Source organism: Xenopus tropicalis, chromosome 6 (genome assembly GCF_000004195.4).
Source record: "Xenopus tropicalis strain Nigerian chromosome 6, UCB_Xtro_10.0, whole genome shotgun sequence".
NCBI classification, from domain to species: Eukaryota; Metazoa; Chordata; class Amphibia; order Anura; family Pipidae; genus Xenopus; species Xenopus tropicalis.
In genome coordinates, this window is record NC_030682.2 from 33,099,783 (window position 1) to 33,121,347 (window position 21,565).

General features: G+C 38.5%; 1 protein-coding gene across 3 annotated transcripts in view; it reads left to right on the forward strand.

Annotated features, from left to right (window-relative positions):
• The first annotated feature begins 2,813 nt into the window (after positions 1-2,813).
• ppp1r9a (protein phosphatase 1 regulatory subunit 9A) overlaps positions 2,814-21,565 on the forward strand; it is a 108,317-nt gene continuing 89,565 nt past the window's right edge. For 2 of the 3 annotated variants that reach the window (XM_002940634.5, XM_004915417.4), the window contains exons 1-2: positions 2,814-2,934; positions 5,588-7,137. In XM_002940634.5, the coding sequence (XP_002940680.2) occupies positions 5,725-7,137 (1,413 nt within the window). In that variant the 5' untranslated portion in view covers positions 2,814-2,934; positions 5,588-5,724. The remainder of the gene's footprint in view (positions 2,935-5,587; positions 7,138-21,565) is intronic. The other variant, XM_004915418.4, reaches the window with a different exon arrangement.

The following is a 21,565-nucleotide window of genomic DNA, read 5'->3' on the forward strand; positions in this document are numbered from 1 at the left end:
TCATTACCAACCCTTCATTTTAATGAAACCCTCCATTTTTACCACATAATAGGTGCATACATATATCTGGTACAGTGTTACAGGAGAGCGACAAATATCCTGTAAAAATATCCTTATACAGAGTGCTTAATGATGTCAGTTATAATTGGTGCTCAGGATAAAATTGCTGTCACATGACTCACTAAAACTTGTGCATTATAAAAAAATTATGCACCCCGTTATAAAACATAAGGATATTTGAAGTCACCTCAGAGTCCCATGGCCTGTATAAAAGAACTGGCCTTTGGCCAGTGATTTTTTTTATCTGTGTTTGGATGTCAGTGGGTAATTATGAACTTCCTTTTGGTTGGGTTGGTTGAGCGGATGCAGTTTATTTACTAAAAGGATAAATAATGAGTTAATCAGAATAAATGTACAGCCACTCAAAAAGCTGCTTCATCAAACCAGGCTTGTATTAAAAACAGCTATTATATATTATAAAAGTTAAAAATTAAATGGAAGCTGGCGCATTCATGCTTTCCTCAGCAAGTGCTAAGTTAAAACATAAGCTCAGTCTGACGCTTTTTGTGTTTTCATTAGCATTTGTTTAGAAAAGTATAAGATGCTTCAGGCTGAGTTTACATTTTTCTTATAATAAATTGCCTATTTTACCTACACTCCTAGTCCAGAGCAGCTAATTATGTGCCTGCACTATTTATTTTTATTTTAATGTGCCCGCACTCTTTTATGGTTCATCAGCTCCCGTAGCTGAAGGCTTTTGGATTTCACCACTTTTCATACGAGAGGAATGCCCCAGCTTTCTATTCACTTGCAATTTTAGGGGCATATTTATTAGAGTGGGCTCCATTTTCACCCTTTGATAAAAATAACCCAAAAATTGATGTTAAGAAATTCTACAGAGCTGTGGATTTTCCCTCTGGCAAACTGTTGTGAGTTCTGTTTCCAGCCTTTGATAATTATGTCCCATACTAGAGGTATAGTTTCACCTGTAAAGAAGAACAATCCCATGGCCAAAATAATATTTGCCCCACTGGAGCTGCAGAACCCATATTCTGGATAGGGAAAATAATACAATTTTTTTAAGAATCATCCCGAGGCAAGTATTGTGCCCTCCACATAATATACATGAGTGGCCAGGAAACTTACTCAAAATGTGTGTGCATGTGCCCCAGCATAGCCATCTTCACTGGGAGAAGGCTCCTAATGTGGAGGGCACAATACTTGATGGGGGGCGGTAATTGAAAATATACTATTGCTCTGGTGGGGAAAACAAAATGTTGCCAATAAGTGCCCTTTAATATCTTGAAAACGTTAGTGGGTTGTAACTGCAGACAAATAGCTCTTCCACCAGTTATAATTTGTATAGAATTATTAACATACATAACTGAGTAAATGGTACCACCATAATAGTTTTTGGAGCAATACTTTCAGTTAAGTGACAGTGGTTTTAACAGAGTATACCAAGGACCATGAGTTGCTGAGCATGTGCAACACATCTCCACAAAGATAACTACATAATAATGTCTCCAAATATGCTATTGAAAACAGTACACAGCCCTCGTATGTCAATCTCATACCTTCCTAAATATGACATGATATAGCCAGTGGTCTACTTTCCAAGCATCTGTTGCACATAACCACAATAATACCTAGAAACAAACCTGACAAAAACCCCATAACCGGTGGTTTCCAAACTGTGGGGCTTTCCCCATGTTCTTTTAAATACCTCTGAAAGATTTCATGAAGGTAAAACAGAGTGGGTTGATGTTAAATGTTTTGTTTTAATAATGCATTATACAGCATATGTTTTCATACATCTGTAACCTTGTCAGCTAAGACTGATCCTTATCAATGGTTTGTCCTCCAAGGGTCCCCAACAACTGCCTCAACAATATGCAACATATGATCCACTCACCTACCTGACTGGATTGGTGGTGGTGGGTCATTGTTACCCCCAACCCTCACCCCATGGCTACAAAATGTCACCCAGTCAGTAGCAGATTCAGAGAAAGACAATTCTCAATGAGAGACACATGCCACTAAGTTCCAATAAGCAGGGCTTTTGTTGCCTCATGATTTGGCCAGTATTTTATATCCTGTGTATGTTTGCTGTGTGCACCCTTGTGTTGTACAACACTGCCGTATATGTTGGTGCTTTTTACACGTTTATTTATAATTATTGCTACATAACATGTTTAAAGGAACCCAAAACTAGCAAAATAAAAACCGCATCAGCTTGTGCAACCCCTAGACCTCCCCCCCCCAAACGCATATCACCATGACAGTGGCCCCTTAATGTAGGTTCTTTTATGTAGGTGGGAGGCATGCTGACATTGCTGTAAGAGCAAACTGCACTTTAGCTTCTCTTGCACAAATATCAGAAGACAGCTTGGCTCCCCCTACTGCACCCATGTATATTATTTTAGGGCCACAGTTTAAAAAGTGCAGCGTTTACCCTCCAATTCCTTGGGCTTTATTTGAATGTACCACTCTGGCATGTGGGGATGGAGCATGAGCTGGTCATTACCAGGAGCACTGCCCAAGGAAAGCGTCTAATCTGCAGCTGACCCAGTGCCATATCCCAACACACCTTGTCCAGCCCAGGTAACACATAAAAGCAGAGCCCCCAGCTTCCCCCCGACAGGCTTTGCTAATGGACTCCCCCAAGTGGAGTTGTGCCTTCCCAAGTAGGAGCTGCAGTGGCAGTGTGTGAGCCGCCTGTCAGGGGAGAGACAGGGAAGTGGAGCTGCAGTAGCAGCAGCAGCAGCAGTGAGTCATGGGTGGGAGGAGGAGGAGGAGGAGGAGGAGGAGGAGTGGAAGAGGAGGGAGACAGATACACACACATTATACACACACTTCCCAGCTCCTCAGCAAACCAACGTGCATCTCCGGGCAGAAGGCAGAGGCGCCCAGCCCGCTTGCTCCTGTATGCAGGTAAGGGGACAATAGCTGACCCGGGTGTGTGTGCATGAAGGGGCATATTAGAGAACATGGTCGCAGCAAGATTATGCGATTTCTCCGGCGCATGGGGATTACCGTTTGCGATTAGAAGCTTTGCATTCTTTGCAGGTTGGGATTTGCTGCTACTGTGCATGAGTGCGGCACGCCGGCCGGGCAGATCTGGGGTGTAGCTGACAGGGATCTCCAACCTGCGGCTCCCTAGTATGGCTTCAACGGGCACTCCGGGGGGCATGCTAGGAACTGTAGGTAAGCCTCAGCCAATGGAGCGGGGTATAGGACTGGCTTCTCATTCCCTGTCATCCTGACGCCGCTCTGTTGCCAAGAAGGGGGCAGCATTGCCCAGAGGGCATCAGGGTGCGCAATGCCAGGCAAGGACCGCATGGACTTCTTACAGAGCTTTGAAAACAAAAGGCAGCCTGCCATAGAACGTAATGTCAGTCAGTGAGAACACCCTACATCCATCTGCTCAGCCAATCGCCATGGCACTGGGGCTGCAGGGCTAATCATTCACCGGTGACTGGCACAGGAAGGCTTGTTATGTAGCAGGGCACTGTGCCCATGGCCCATCAGCAATATGGACTGGCTATGCATTGTATCCTGACAGGCTTTAAAGTGCTGGGCAGAAGGAATGCAGGGACGAGGTGATTCGCTGCTGGGGATGGCCATGCTTCTATCTCACTGGTTGCCACATTACATGTGTATCTGCCAGGCAGAACAGCCACTGTTTTCCCAATTCAGCTTAGCATTGCCCTAGCGCTATAGGGGAGCCCCCCTGTGTATTGTCCTGCTCCCCAAATACCCTGTGTTGCTCAAGCACATTTCTATCATTTGATGTACAGCATGTTTGTAGCAATGTGGCAATCAGCGGAAGGCTGGCACTTAGTGGGCCCTGTGCTCAGCTTGTAGAGTAAGCAGCATTCCATATGTGTTCCCTGATTGATGCCTAGACCCATATTTACATTTCAAAAGGCCTTCGATTAGGGGCTCAGACTCGCACCATGCCATCTTACAACTGAATTCTGCAGCAAAATAAATACCTGTTACGGCCCCTTAATAATAAATATTCCTTGTGATTTTTTATTTTATTTTGCCCCTGTGTTGCTTTTTCATTTTGCCCTGGCCCTTGAGAAATACACATATTTGATTTCACCATCCCATAGTCACTGCACACAAACAATGAGAACCATTAATTTCATGAAGCACACAAAATAGATTTACAGTTCTCCGTTTTTTTTCCCCCCATCTGCATTGTATTTCATTACAATGTGAAATAATTTCTGAAGAACAGCCTCTGCTGTTACCTTTTTGGCAAAGTATTACACGTTTCATCCATTTGCACTGTGTGTGTGTCTGCATTGTGCTCATGGTTTATGGTTACACTAGGCTATCTAAAGGCATATATGTCATATTGAATTACATATCTACCCATTGTTAAAATTCCCTTGTCTTTAATGGCTGCTGCTTGAGGAAATGCAGAAAGACCTGTCCTTTTCCGAGAAATTATTTTTAATCTGTGTTGTTCGAGTGTTCCTTATTGAATCGTTTTATTTGACAATTTCACCTTCCAAGTAATTTTCTCTAAAATAGCCAAAACATTTTTTAATGCCATTTCACTTACTTAAACTTATCCACAGTCATGGAAAACTGTGATATGATCTGGGCATCCAGTGCTGGTGGAGTGTTGTCTGTATACCAGTGTATTGTTAGAAAAGAGCCTGAAAATTGTCAAATGTGGTAGCACCATTTTTTATCCCTTAGGGCAACTGAATTTGTATTCACCAGGGGTGGAAATCAGGGATACGTGGTGGTTTCAGAAGTATAAACTTTGCAGCTTGGACTATCCCTGGGTGGCATGATAGGGAACAGAAGTTCTCTGGGACTTAAAGGTGAAGTGACTAGGCATGAGAACAGTAACAAAATGTTAACACACAAACACACATGCACAAAAAGGCAAATCCATATTTGATGGTAAAATAAAACAATTTAAAAAATATATATATCTTTTTAATAGCCATAAAGAATGGTGCTCCAAACAACCACTTATCTAGGAGACTCCAGATCCCAAACATTCCAGATAACCAATTCCCCACATGTATGCAATGTTCTCTGTAAGATGTGCACACAGTTTTTGAGACCAGTCTACACCAGGTATTGTGCCGCTCACAAAGTATTTTATATGAAAAAGCATAATTTTGTACCTACAACAATTATTTTTGTGCATACAACAAAATAAATTCAGTGGAACAGTATATATTTCATGTCCTAGTTTATGTCAATAGCTGCCAAATAGCTTATGTTTTATTATACTGTGTATAGATTTAATGCTTATTAGCAGTTTTATTGCAGATATAGTACATAACTTGTGCAAAGGGTAGCATGTTTAGCTATATAAACAGTATAAGGTTTGTGGTACAGTATTAATGCATACATTGTAATCTAGTGTTAATCCAGGATCTGATTCAGTTGCCATAATGGAGCCATGAAGGGATTTTACCCTTCTGGGTCAAAGAGGAGATTACTCCAGATATGTTTAATTGATGGGTTGAACTATATATTTTTTCTTTAACATCATACACTATGTTACCATATAATAGACTACTTTCTTGTCATATTTTGTTTTTGCCAGAGCCTGCTTCGAAGATCTGCTTGAAATTTCATTTGGTGAGAGACATGTAAGAACAACAGCATTTTTGTTTTGTTCAAGTTCAACACTGAGAAATATCTTAGTCATCATGCACATTGTGTTGCAGTGCTAAAATAAACATGATGAAAACTGAAGCTCAAGAGAGATCAAACCTCCGGAGTGCTTCACCTCACAGAAATGCTTACAGAACGGAGTTTCAAGCATTAAAAAGCACATTTGACAAACCAAAGTCAGATGGAGAGGAAAAAGCAAAGAATGAAGGGGATCCTCCTCAAACCCAACAAACAAGGGGAAGGAGGTATGGATCTAATGTCAACAGAATCAAAAACTTATTTATGCAGATGGGAATGGAACCAAATGATAACAATGGAGTTCCAGCAAAACACAAACCCAAGGGTTCGACTTCGTCACCTCAAAGGAGGGCAAAGCCAAAGGGATACATAGAAAAGACTGACAGCTCTGATGGAAAACTCAAGACTACTGTGTCTGAAAGGATCAGCCGCTTTGACACTATAGATGGGCCATCATATTCCAAGTTTACAGAAACCAGAAAGCTGTTTGAGCACAATTTACAGGAGGCAGAGCATTCTAACCGCTTACCATCAAGGAAAGAGAGACGGGGATCAGGGGATCTTCTAGATGAAGGTCGTGGAAGTAAATCTAATAGGGGTAGCAGTGATTCTTTGGACAGTCTCAGTTCAAGGACTGAGGCTTTATCACCAACTGTCAGTCAGCTAAGTGCAGTGTTTGAAAACACTGATTCACAGAGTCCAAATGTAGTGGAGAAAGCTGAAAACGATGAAGAATATTCAGTGACTGGTCATTATCCGCTAAATATTACATCTTCCTCAGTTAAAGATTTTGAAGGCTATGGCAATGCAAAAGACCCAAATTCCTGGTCTCCCACTGGGGACACTGACACAGACTCCTTTGCTGAGATCAGTCAGCAAAGAGCTTCTTCAAAAGAAGATTTAACATTTAACGTTTCTCCAGTGAAAAAAGCGGTAAAAAGAGAAAGCGTGGGCTGCAGTACATCAAATGATATTATGGTGTCTAGGAACGAATTTCAGGAAAGGGGTCATGATGAGAATAAAGATGGACACAGTGTTAAACAAATAATGCAAAAAGGGGAACATACAAAACAGCAGAACAATTTGTCAGAAGAATCTGTCAATGAATTTGATAGGACTAAGTTAGGAGAAACGAATTCTGAAAAGGGCCAAAATTTTCCTGCTGATAGAACTTCTGGTACCCCAACATCTCAAGATGTTGGCACAAGCATGAGTGATGGAGTTGGAGAAGTCAATAACTTGTCACCGGCACAGACATTTGAAACCAATGACTATAATGTATATAGAGTTCGCTCAAGGTATAACACAGATTGGGAAGAAAATGAGCAAGATGAGGATGAGGACAGTGATGAAAATAAATCTTACGAGCCAGATATGGAGTTTATAGAGATTCCTGGGTTACCTGAGGAAGACGAGCCTCCTCCTCAAAGAAAGATAAGATTTAGCAAATCTCCAATCAAAGTAAGCATGTTTTATCATTTTTTAATTCATGTGTTAAATTGCATTTAACAAATTTTCAATTGTGTGCTGTTGTGCTTGAAGAGTTTATGATTATCAAATGCTTGTGCATTCTAAATTATGTTCCCTGTAAGTCATTCATTTGATGTAGAAATTATTGAGAAACTGAAAGCAGAACTCCAATTTTGCCACAAAAATAAATCTTTTATTGACTTTGTCCATCATATATGACTTATATTTATGATACTGCATGGGCCTTTAAATGTTTACACTAAATGGACTGCTTTTATGGGCTTGGTGGCTTTATCTTTGGTTCACGATTCAGTTGTGATAAAAGCTAAATTTAGCTGCAGTAAGTCTGTGTTTTCTTTAAATTCTGCCTTTAGTACATCTAGAAAAAATATTGCTTGCTTTCTGTCTGATCTTTTCAAGCCAGACTTTTAACCCTTTGTACACATATTTTCGAATCCTATTGGTTACTCATACGGAACCTGACAGCTTAACAGTATTGAGAGATGCTTTCAGCTCTAGTGTAGCTTTCTTTTTGTTGGTCTTGTTTTAATTTGCGTGTAACCTAATGAAAATACTTACATTCTTTTACACATGTTGTTTCTTCAGTACAATTGAAACCTTTACGAGAATAGAAATGTGTAACACTTCTAACAATTACGAGTTTTTATGCAAAGATTTAGGGCTTGGTTGTTTACGTTCTGTACCGGTTCTTGGAATAGTTTTTCTTAGTGGTGACGACATTGCAGCATGTATGAAATGTTAATGTAGGACTGCTCCTATTAAGAATTTTATCCAGAAAATGGAATCCAGTCTGCATAAAATTCGTTAACACAGTTAAGTGTGCTGAGAAGCAGTGCAGAAATGTTAATTATTTTATATGTAGATGGCTTTTAAGGATTTAATTGCTCTGACGGGAATAACCTGAATGGTGGCAAACATGGTCATTTCTTTATAATTATAGTAAGAGTAATAAAAATGTCCGGAAACCTATTAATTTTTTGTTATTCGTTGTTTTTACTCTATTAGGAGTTTCATTCACTTCAATTACTGTCTTAAGATTAAAATCAGCATAAACATTAGTATGTTCCGGAGGTGTTCCAGAGGCATGTATATCAGAGAGATACAGCCTTCCTTTTCCTTATGTTTTTATTGCATACTGCAGACTTTTCCAGATACCTGCAAACCAGAAATACTTCTTCCATTCTAAAAATTATAAGATTTTAAATGTTGGTGTTCAGCCAATTTTTAATTTTAGCAAAACTAATAACACAACCATTTTATTTTGTTACACAGACATACTTGATTTTGCAGATTGAAATGAAACTATATTACTCAAATCATTTCCCAACATCCCTTAGGCTTACAGTGTAATTGAACCACTTCCCTATTCATGTGTTAGAAATCTTAGCCTGGCTTGTTGTACTTCTTTACTGGATAGATTCAATTGTGTCTAGTAATTTTTTTTTTACAAACTAGGAAAAATCTAAAAACATTTTTTGCAAATTGTATTGTGGAAATCTGTGCTCCCCTCCACTTTTTCACCTGCCAATGAACTGTGCAATTGGCAAATTACATTTTAAAACAGAACAAAAAACAACCATTGGAAGTGTTCTCAGTTCATCAGTTGAGTTACCTTTTAACATATTTATGAATTTTATTTAATTTCTGTACAGTTGTCTCAGTGGCCACAGTAAGTTACTGTACATACATATACCAACAAATCATTTACATATATTCATTATTTATCAAACAGTAGCAATAGTGTTCTGTTGTAGTTCTGGTCATGTTTATGTCTTCTGGGTGTCCAGTCTAAACTATAGGTAGCAATATACAGACCAAGCTGGCAGCTCATTGGCCAGTGTATGGGGCCCACAGACATCTGGTCAAAAATTAGGCAGATAGCCATCATGCAGGTTTGATCTTTCTGCCCGATGAGGACCTCTTTGGTATGGGCTATGGGCAACTCCATATGACCTGATTCTTTGTCCCCTGGCCAGCGATCAGATAAGCCCAGTTAGGCCCAGTGTGTGGGAGTCTAAAACAGGCCCAGATCCACTCGTTTGGTGACCTAGACAAACAAGTGGATCTTGCTGTGTATGGCCAGATAAACACGTAAAATTGGCTCCCCAGAACAATAAAATACAATGTCCAGATAAAACTATGCCTATGTCAGATCACTTTAAATTATGCTTTTCCTCTGCACTTTTAAAAATAGACATATATTCATGCATAAATAAATACATTACCCATCAGACCTCATGTACAGCAATGTGGTAGGGGTCCAAAAGGGGAATAGACAGGACAAGGAAAAGCACAGCAAGAGAAGTCATGGGAGCAGGAAAAGGCCTAATTAAGGATTTTAAATATCAAAGTGCACATTTTAAAGCTTTTTAAGAATTGACTTATGTCATGAATTAGTTTAGCAGCTCTACAATACAAAGAATATGATACCCTTTTAATATTCACATTCTATTACGTGAGAAATCCTATGCTACTGTTATCTGTAAGCTGCTATTTGCAATTATTTCTGTATTTTTTACTGTACTGTACAGTATTGCTGGAGCCTACAGTTTGCACACTTACGAAGAGGCCTTGGTAGAATGGGCTGTTTATCCACTTCATCAAGCCTTTTAATCCTTTTGAAAGCAGCCATTATTGATATAAGGATGAGGCACGATTCACACACTGAATATTGTACGAAAATGAGGTTTTGTATGATAATATTGGTGCGTGTATGGCCTGCTTAAAGAATAAGTAAACCTTTTTTTTTTCTATTCGTAAAATTACTCTAAACAGCCTCCAGAATTACCTACCTTTGTCCGAGCATTGAGAGTGACCTGGATCCTTAGTTAGAAGTTGAATTCTCCTGGTCATTTCCTTTGCTTCCTTGTGCAGAGTGAAGCCCCACTTCCTGTTCAGGTCTCTCATCAAAAAAAAAAAACCTGCTAATGCATAGACTGGCTCCTGCTGCCTCCAGGCATGCACAGAAGGCTCTCCACTTTGACTACAGTAGTCGAAGTGAAGAGAGAACTGGACAGGAAGTGGGGGCAAGGCTTCACTCTGCACAAGGAAGCAAAGGAAACGATCAACTTCTAACTGAGGAACCAGGTCACTCTCAATGCTGGGACAATTCTGAACCAGGTAGGTAATTCTGGAGGCTGTTTAGAGTAATTTTACTGATAGAAAAAAAGGCTTACTTATTCTTTAACAACCAGTTTCAGTCCGATCCGACAAATCTGTAAAATTAATGTAAAGTTAGTGGGCACTGAACGATCGCACATCTGGTTTTGTAAAATCGATTGGACAGGTTTGAAAATTTACAACAAAGTTAGACAAAAGAAAGTTAAGTATACCGCGTGGGGTGCCAAAAAGGTATAACATAATGTTCTTAAAATCTGAAGGAAAACACTGAAATAACTTCATAAGATTACAGATAACCTTTTTCCATATATCAATTAGGCAGGATTTAAGTATCCAACTTCTTCTCAAAGACCTTGTGTATAGAAGCGATTGTAATGCTGCTGGTGTCTAATTTATTAAATGTAAAATGGGTTATGCTGTCTCCAGTTAAATGACTTTTCTCAAGTTTAATGACATTTGGATCCAATAAAAAAAGATTATAATAGTGTCTATTAAAAGTGCAACACCCAGAGATGACTGGGTATCTAACTCATAGTCAAGCTACCTGACTTAGGCCAAAGTTTTATTGCTGCTTCTCTTGACACTCATAGGTCCTATTCCAATAGACAGGAAGATGGTGAAATGAATCCGATTAGATAAATCATCATGGACTGCAGTCTCCAGAAGTCACATGTTCACAATGCCAAAGTTGTCATTGTGTTATTGTCAGGAGTTTTTAAATAATCAACATTTTTAAGAGGACTTTTCTGGCTCAGGACAATTTTTACATTGCAAATGAAAAGCAGCTACACTCGGGGAATTCTGCAGAAGCCATTAACTACTCTCTCTGGTACAAATGGACAGATGGGGCTTTGTTTCCTCTCATTAGATACAGAGTTCACTACAATGATTGTTATTTTCTCTGGTGGTCATATGAAGGAGCTTAATATTTGCTGAAAAAAATGCTGTGAATCTAAACATTCTAATCTGTGTGTAGTGCACAAGGTCTCCTGGGTTAGAGAGGAGCAGATGCTGAAATCTGGCTATTTCTGTGCGGAAAAATCAATATCCTTTATACGTTTCCCATGAGGTACGATACTTATAAAGGAACTGGTGCACCTTGTTCAGATACTGATGGCCCGGCGACTTTGCTTTACTAGTGTGTGTGCTATACTTGACATTACTTATTGAAGAACAAATATCAGCTTAAATCCTTTTGGTTGTTAAGAACTACAATTTCCAGATTCCTTAACTCGTACCTTTTACTACAAAGGGTGGTTTTATGAGATGCAATAAAAACTATTTGTATGGACACTTTTTATTTTCAACTGCCCTCTTTTGATACTGCAGTACAAACTTCCTATCAGCTGGCTTGTAATGTGACTAAAAACAGGGATGCAAATAAATTAAAGTTGAAAAATTAACTATAGTGTTGTATGAAATTAAGCAAAATTATACTTTATTGTATTTTATCTTCCCTCCTGTGTCTTTTATAAAGTACATTCATTGTGCCCTTGCTCGGTGAACAGTTGTAATAAACTGGGTCAATTTGCATTGCTTTTCATATTGATCTGCATTGTGTGTCTGTCAATAAATCATTACAGGGCAGCAATCTTATACCTAAGTAATGAAGTAATGTTCTAAGACACAAGGACAAAATTTTGGAGAAATTTGGAAACCATCAAATAAGCCAGTGTACTGTAAGGCAACCTGCCCAGGGAAAGGAATCATGGTACATGGGGTATGAAGGAATAATACGTGGGCATCAGGCACAACATAATTTTATGGTTTCCAATACCCATAGTCATCCAAGGTTAATTTGTCTGTATGACTATACAGTAGTGCAGGGGGTCGTACTGCTGCCTTGTAGGGCTGTGGTCCTAGATTCAATTCCAGCTAGGGTACTATCTGCGTGGAGTTTGTATGTACTCCCTATGTCTGTGTGGGTTTTCTCTGGGTACTCTTGTTTCCTCCCACACTCCAAAATGTGGAATATGTTTCAGCTATAAAAACAAAGAATAATAATATTACAGGTATAGGACCTGTTATCCAGAATGCTAGGGACCTAGGACTTTCTAGATAAGGGGCTTTTCTGTAATTTGGTTCTCCATACATCCATATCTGTATAAATCTCTATGCATTTCAGTATAGGTTATAAATTTAGACTGTAGAATGAAAATTACTGAACAAATAATTAACAACCTTGTGCAGTAGCAGGTGTTTTTCTTTTGCAAGCTCTTTCTTTGAAGGTTTCTCATCATTCTCACCCAAAATTACATCAGGCAGATTTATGCATATTTGCGTCCAGTTTGAGAGGAAATGCAATTGCGGGAGGTGCAGCGTAACTGCGTCAAGAGAATGGCCCCTTTGTGACCACAATGATGCGCACTGTTGGAAAAAAGCATGGCTCACAAGTGCATGACTTTGCTGACTGCACTTATTGATGTACAGGAGCCCTCATGTCTTGGTTTGTCTATACAAATATTGTAATTCCTGAGACATAAATAAGTGGTAATGGGCCTCCTGCTATGAAATATAGGAATATTAGAAGTCACCAAGGATTTCTGTGACCATATTTAAAAAAAAAAAAAAAAGAAAAGCACAATGTCATAAATCATGTGCCTTTATTCAGCATGGAAACCCAAAATGACTTTCATCTGAGGCCTTTGATACACTGGGGTCTATTGTAGGCAGCTGTAAGCTAGCCTTGCTCTGGAACAAATTAGGATTCCCATGGGATACTACTAACTAAAGCTTCTAGTTGCAAGACCATAGGAAGCAACTTTGTGTGCTTTTTCAGAATCTTCTGGGAGATGTTGTACCTCCCCATTATAAAAGGAGTAAATAGTGGGGGACAACATCCACCATCAACTAGCAGCCAAACTCTTTGGATCTTAAGATGTCTGACTCCAGAACACTTATGTGCATCACACTAACTACATATCCCCAACTTTTGCAGCCTTATATCATTGCACTGGCAAAAAAACTGATTTTTGCTTCAGTTGTGCATTGGGCAATTTATCTCCTTTGTGTAACAATCAATTAGTCAATAAACAGGTATTTTTTTGCACCCAGTAACGTGAAACATAGAATGGTACTTAAAATAATGCAAGCAGATGGCATATAGACTGAAAATTAGTGACAGCTAAAGTACAGGCAGCTAGAAACACCAGACCATGCGCCACTAGTGCTCCCCTGGTGACCGTAAGGGAAATTTATAATCCCAATGTGGCTATGTTGTACATAATCTCAGTTTAGTTGCCAAGAATGATTAAGTTGCTTCAGAGACAATGGCAAATGGGTATTTTGATCACCATGCTTCTACCAGGGATAACCAGGGCAGTAAAAGAAGAAGCCCTTCCCACTGGTTTGAATGCATCCGCAATGAAAGATTTCAACCTGGTAAGATCATTTATTGGGTTTTCAAATTTAGGGGTATGTTTTGGATATTGAAGTTAGGGTAGTAAGTGAATAGTAAGTGGGAAGGCATATGTGTTGCTTTGTGGTTTGAAGTAATGCAAATTTCCTCCCGCAGGAAACGAAGCGGTGTGTATCCACCAGCTATTCACTTTACTGCCATTGGAAAGACATTCCTGGAAGATTAGTTTCCTGCGGTAGCCAATATTGACCGCGGGTGACTAATCTCACTGTAGGCCTTAACCTTTACTCACCAGGCCCAGAGTGTCAAATGTGTTTGTTTAGATGCAAATCTTCAATTTCTCCCTAATAATGCAGCTTCCCCCCAGAATTCCGGTGTCTGAGACTTCCCACAGTCAGATCCGCTAAAAATGCATGTGAATGCTATTGTGCATTTTTGTGAATTGGTTGTGGTAGGAGTATAATTGTAACATATATATATATATATGTATAATAGGAAAGCTTGGGCACAGGGAGTCCGTGTACCAACCACAGAGCTTTCAATAGATCATAGCATGAAAGTGTCTTTTCCCAAGGTTGCAATGAATCATTTAAACAAGAACTTTCTCAATAAATGAATCCCCTTTTCCAAATCATCCATTTTTATATGGCATAATTTCTCTACAGTCTGTATCCTATTAACAGGCTTTATATTGTCTCACCCGGTGATGCACAGCAGGTAGGCCCCTTACCTGTACTGTAAGGTACCTGTTGGTTTTGTCTTCCTATTGGAAGACCCAACAGTTTTGCTTGGCCCTGATAAATATATCTGTCCCTCCCTGCCCTTTCTGCTTTCCCCTTAGTAAAGTGCCAACAGACTTTTATGCAAGCTACTTTTGTACCCTTAATGGGACTGCACAAGGCAAATCCATAATAGAGAAGGACCTTAGAGTCCTTGTAGATAATACACTTGGCTGTAACAAGCAATGCCAGGCAACAGCTGCTAGGGCAAACAAGGTTTGAGCTGTATTAAATAAAGGACTTTCATTTTTATATTTTTTAAGGCCCCATCTAGAACATGCCATGCTGTTTTGGTCTCCAGAGCTCAAACAAGATATTATTGAATTAGAGAGTCCAAAAAAGGGCAACTAAGCTAATAAAGGGCATAGAGAGTCTTAGTTATAAAGACTGGCCAGGTTGGGGTTATTTTATGCTGGTGTTTTTAAGGGGGATATGTATAAAGTCCAACAGCACAAGAGCATGTAAAAAAACAGTGAGAGCTGTAAAGTTGTTGAATTCTCTCAGTCGCACTGGCTGATACATTAGATAGCTTCAAGAAGGCTTGTTAGCAAGTGAGGATATAAAGGGTTATGGGAGCTATGGGTTATGGGATAGCTCTTAGTACAAGCTCATCCAGGGACTGGTCTGATCTTGGAGTCAAGGAATGTTTCATTGAAGTCAAAAGGCTTCAGAAGGGTTCTTTCGCCTTTCACTGGATCAGCTATTAGTTAGGCAAGTTTTATATAGACATGAAAGGTTGAACTCAATGGATGTTTGTTTTTCAACCCAAGTTACTATGTTACTATGTTACTCTAGTTCAGGAATTTGAAAGATGACCTCTAGATGACAATAAGGGTTTTCCAGACAGGCTAGGAACAAATCATAATCATGTTTATGTAGCTCCTACTTAAGGGTTATATTTATCATGCTGTGTAAAAAGTGGAGTGAAGCATTACCGGTGATGTTGCCCAAGGCACCCAATTAGCAATTCGAATTCAATAGGTAGAAAACCAAAGCAAAGCTTCTGATTGGCTGCTATGAGCAACATCACTGGTAAAGTTTTACTCCACTTTTTACACAGCATGATAATTGCGTGTCACAGATTCCTATATCAATCAAACAGCCACAAGGGCGTGTATCACTAATAATAACTGGGGTTAGAGCTGGGCGGTATGACCAAAAATTTATATCACGGTATTTTTCAAAATTATATCGGTGTCACAGTATTTGATGGTATTTTGTTCCATGCATGATTAGGTGTTAACCCCATTTCCTAATAAATTATAGAATAATTACTGCAGTATTGAAAATCAGAGTCAGGCAAGCGAAGGATCGGCAACAGAAAGTCGTAAGGTAAATCAGGCAGGCTTAGTTTCCCAGGCAAGGCTGCAGACAACATAGCACAGGAGGAGGCGTTTGATAGCTTTAAATACCCCCCACGCATGCACAGAACTGGCGCCGTCAGCGCGTCGCGGACGTGCACGTGCACGCTTTGATATTTACGTGCGTTTTGACGCACACGCACCTGGATGCGCGTGCGCAATGTCCCGCGGACAACGGGATGTGCGCGCGCACGCAAGGAGGCGCGCGAGACCGGCCCGCACGGGTGAGTACCCTGACACCCCGGTATTGCGGTATCTGAAAAATGAATATAGTTTAAAAAAAAAAAACACCGGTATTCGGTATTAAACGGGGCAATTAAAATCGCCCAGCCCTAACTGGGGTAGAAACATGAGATAAGAAAGGTTGTTTTTTTTCCCAGTTTTTCTATGAGTACTTCTTGTTCCTTTCCGCTGAAAAACAGATTACCTAGTATGCATTGGACTTATTGAACTAAGTGCAGCAAAATTTGTCACTGTCAGGGTCATTTATATATGAAAGATTGCAGTTGAGATTGTATAAGCTGACTCACAAATTTACTTTATATCAAGTCTCTTAGGTCCATTGTTTATACTACTGTATCAGATTATACACTCTGTCTAGGATTTGGTTATGCCTTTATACATTCTTCACCTATATGACAGTATTGTATAGAAAGAAATATAGAATGCATTATAGAAATACCCAAGTAATAACATTTTGAAAGATAATATATCACAGTTATTGTTTTGGGAAGATAAAGGATTATTGGAACTGAAAGCTAATAGCAGTATCGGTATTTCTCTTTTTTTTTTTAAGTACAGGTATGGGGCCTGTAATCCAGAAGGCTCAAGACCTGGGGTTTTCTGGATAAGGGATCTTTCTATGATTTGGATTTCCATACCTTAAATTGCCTCAACAATCAATTAAAAATTAAATAAACCCAATAGGATTTTTTACATCCAAAAAAGATTTATTATATCTTAGTTGGGATCAAGTACAAGGTACTGTTTTATTATTACAGAGAAAGAGAAAATCATTTTTAAAAATGTAACTGGTTTCGAGATAACTGGTCCCATACCTGTATATGAATGGGAGCATTTCTGTGAAAAATAACCAGTATATTATTGATTAAAAAATTAAAAAATGGTAAACATGACATCCAGTTTCCTTGGGTGAGAAGCATTTGGGCCAAATAAATTAAAAACTCTTCTTGACTTTACTTTTCATGTTAACCTATTTCACTATATATGTTGATTATGTAGGCTGTGGTATTTTGTGACAATTTACAGTGGGGCTTCCATTTTTTTTGTTTTTTAGTTCTGCAGCATTCTTGTATAGTATTGAAACTGCAATCTGGTTGCTAAGTTATACGACCAGTAGCAGCCAGGCAGCTCTCTAATTGAACTTGCTTTTTAATTAGTATGTATTCCAGAGAAATAATGATGAGCAAACAATTTAAAAAAACCGACAAAACAATAACATAATGATAATGTTAGTTGATTAGACAACTTCAGTCGACCAGGGAACAACATACATTTATAGGCGAACTCCTCTATTTATTGCAGTAGACAATATGAAGTACAAATTTCCTCAACCAAAAGCTTGGTTACCTAATATTTTGAGGACTTTGCTTGAACTTAAAATATACATAACTTATTTGTTTTCATGTCATACTATAATGGTATATAATTTAGTATTACAGCTAATACAGGTATGGAATCCATTATCTAGATACCCCGTTATCCATAAAGATCCAAATTACGGAAAGTCCATCTACCATAGACTCCATTTTCATCAAATAATTCACATTTTTAAAAAAATATTTTTTTCTTTTTCTCTGAAGTACTAAAACATTTTCTTGTACTTGATCCTAACTAAGATATAATTAATCCTTATTAGTGGCAAAACAATCCTATTGGGTTGCTTTAATGGTGATCCAAATTACAGAAGGAAAACCTCATTCTCCATTCTGGATAACAGATTCTATACCTGTATCTTTGAATTTAAAGTGAGTTTAAAAATATGAAGACTTTATAAACTGTGTAAGTACATTATATTACCTTTATGTTATTGAAATAATTTGTTAATTATTTATGAATTATTTTATGTAGTTAATAAGAATGAAAAGTGGAAAAATGTATTGTTTTACATATTCCCTTTTTTATTCATGATCATATTGTAAAGATATTACAGACAAGGAAGTCTTTCAAAGAAAAGAAAAATCTCTTAATTCCTCCCACCTAACCCCCCCCCCACAGTATGTAACAATAAATTGACTTTTTTTTCCACTGAGGATATTTGTTGATCTACATTCCTGAAACTACAAATGTATTATAAAAGCTGAAAAATAATATAACTCCTGGAACTTGCCAACCCTCTTGTCTGGGAAGAAGTGGTCTATTATGAAAGTGCTGTGTGTGCTTAAACTGCGCACAGACATAACCAAAACAGTACTGAAACGATAAATTACTTTAAAATAGAGAACGGGCCAGGGCAGATTTTGTTAGACTTTGTAACTGACTAATATGAATGACCTCCTTCACCATTTTCTTTTTTAGCACAGACCCACAGGTTTTCTACCCAAGATTTTAAAATAAATGATGTGTTTTTCTTTTCATTTCTATTATTTTTTTATTTTCAGTTGTGGGAAAGCCTAACCAATAAGGCCCTTGAATTACATACATTTATTATCTTATTAGCTGTATTTTGTATAAAATACAGTTAACTCATTTTTCCTTAGACATGTTTATTATAAAACTTGCACAAGTCAGACTGGCCATCTCCTCTTTATTAATTCAGATTTGGGCTTGTTAGTCAGAGCAGTACACAGTGCAAATCCACGTGTTTGACCGAATTGTTCAAATATTCAGCCAATCAAACTGACTTGAAGTACTGTTATACATTTCGAAAGAAAAAGAAAATTTATGCTGGAATCTTCTAAAGTTGAACATTACTTCTTTGTCTGATGATTTTTTTTTTCAGTATTCAAATCTAGTCATTTCAAGCTCTGAGATGGCCAAATGAGATTACATCTGACCATACAAATACACATTTTAATCCAGTCTTGGTGATTAATGTATGGCTAGATTGCTTTGCATTGATTGCATCTGCAAAGTTGCCCATGCATTGGGATGGGTTATTAGCAGGAAAGCCAACCAATTGTCCTGCAGAATAAATTGACCATATATAAGTGTAATTTGACTACAGTTGGATAGTTTGAAAATGTGCCATATGTATTTCCAGGTACGTGGCCTGATAAAGGACACACATTGAAAAAAACATTATCATGTCATTGGCCAGCATTGTTTTTTTTATTGTTATGGCTCTGGTGTAATTGAACAAGGATTTGACAAGCATTTGGACAAATCCCTTGTCAGGTTGGATGCCATTATATTAAAAAGAAAGCCTAGTGGCGTTTCCAGCATTTGGAATGTGAGGGATTCATGTCTTTTAGTGCAACCTCAATGCTGCCATTAATGCAGGACATGGTGGAGCTACTGCCACATCCAAATCAGGTGGTACCCTCCAGGGTTCCTGATGTTCCCTGCATCAAAAAGTATAACTGTGCTTGATTTGGAACGGGAGACAGGAAGTACTGACTTAACAGTGCCTAATGCAACTATATGGAAGTGCAAAGAGCGCCTTTTGATACAAGTGCAGGTTTAGGACCAGTTATCTAGAATGCCCTGGACTTGGGGTTTTCCAGATAAGGAGTCTGTCCATAATTTGGATCTCCATACATCAAGTCTATAAAAAACCAACTTAAACATCCCATTGGGATTGCTTTCCTCCAGTAAGAATACATTATATCTTTGTTGGGATCAAGAACAAGGTACTGTTTTATTATTACAGAGAAAAAGTAAATTATTTCTAAAAATTTTAATTATTTTATAAAAATTGAGTCTATGGGAGACAGTAATTTTGAGCTTTCTGGAGAACGGATGCATACCTGTACCTTAAATGAATGGGATTTTTGGCACAACTGACTGTGGGGAAATTTGCAGGACCTATAGCATGTTCAGTGAAGCTCCCTGCATGATTACTTTCAGCTATTATAGTTTTTCCTATGTTAAGTGCATGGTGTGTCGTGTGAACCAACAGTGCTCCATCTGTAATGTGCATGAACCCACCCCACAGAGGGTAAGCAGACTGGTAATTTATAAATTGCTCCATGTCACCATATGCTGTGGGGAAGCTGGTATCTCTTTTCTGTCTTTCCATACAGAACAATTTACCACTTTAGAAGTAATAGTTTGTTGGTAATGCAAGTTTTAATTTTACTTACTAGCTTAATTAGTAGAGTAGAACTTCCATTTTATCTATCATACACATTGTTGTTTTTGGCATAGTTGCAGTTCAGCGAATGTTAAATGAACAAGACATGTGCTAAATATAATGTATGCCTATGGTTAACTTTTGCGCAAAGACTGAATCTAAAAGCAGTTTTGCTTTTTTATCTTCCTGTAGTCTTCCAAGCAACTGATGGAGGAGGGCAATGTAGTTAGCTGAGGTCCACAGATAATCCTTTGTAATAATAACTTCTTATTTATATGAAAGCCTGACGCAGGCTACAGCTTGAAGAAGGGTGGGTTTGTGTATTTACAGCTCACTAGCTCTATTTAAACTAACTATTCTCATTATGGGGAAAGGTGGGACGTACAGGGCAAACCAAAACATAGAGCAGGACACATTATACAATAGAACAGAGATCCCCAACCTTTTATACCCGTGAGCCACGTTTAAATGGAAAAAGTGTTGGGGAGCAACACAGGCATGAAAAAGTTTCCTGGGGGTGCCAATAAGAGCTATGATTGGCTACTTAATAGCCCCTATGTGGACTGGCAGCCTACAGAAGGCTCTGTTTGGCATTATACTTGGTTTTTATGCAACCAAAACTTGCCTCCTTACCAGAAATTCAAAAATAAGCACCTGCTTTGAGGCCACTGGGGGCAACATCCAAGGGGTTGGGGAGCAACATGTTGCTCACGAGCCACTGGTTGGGGATCCCTGCAATAGAAGCATGTAACTGTATATCCTGCATGTAATTTATATTAAATGAGATTTGATTTCTGCTTGTTCAGTTTCCATTCCACTTTGCATTTCTTGGATGAGAATACTAAAATTTGGCATAAAAATTGGCATTAAAGGTCATGTTTAACTTTTAGTGTGATGTATACAGTGCTGTTCTGAAACAATATGCAATTGGTCTTTATTACTATTATTTTAATTATTTGGTATTTTGCTCAGAAGCTCTCCAGTTTGATATTTTAGCAGCCATCTGATTGCTAGGGTCCAAATTACCCTAGCTGCCAGGCAGTGGAGTGAATGAAAGACTTGAAGATGAATAACAGAAGCCTGGATAGAAAGATAAGCAATAATAACAAAATTATAGCCTGACAGAGCAATAGTTTATGTATTTATTTTTTTGCTTCTGGGGTCAGTGACCCCCGTTTGAAAGCTGGAAAGAGGCAGAAGAAGGCAAATCCCTCAAAAAAATAGGACAAAAAATTAAAAAGCTTATCTTAAAGGATTACAACCCCTTTAAGCCTTAAGCAGGGGACTGGTATTGGTATACTAATACATTGCTACACTTTACATGTATTCCATGTGCCCAAAGGTACCAGTTTGTTGGTTCACCCTTTAACATGTCAAATCATTATACCTGCTATACTGATTAATAATTAAATGTGAACACCTGTCATTTTTGTCTGCTCTGCAAACCAGAATCTTATTGACTTGGCAAACAGCCTGCAAGGGTTTCTTTATAGAATTGTTGCACAGACGCAAGACTGATTCTCCG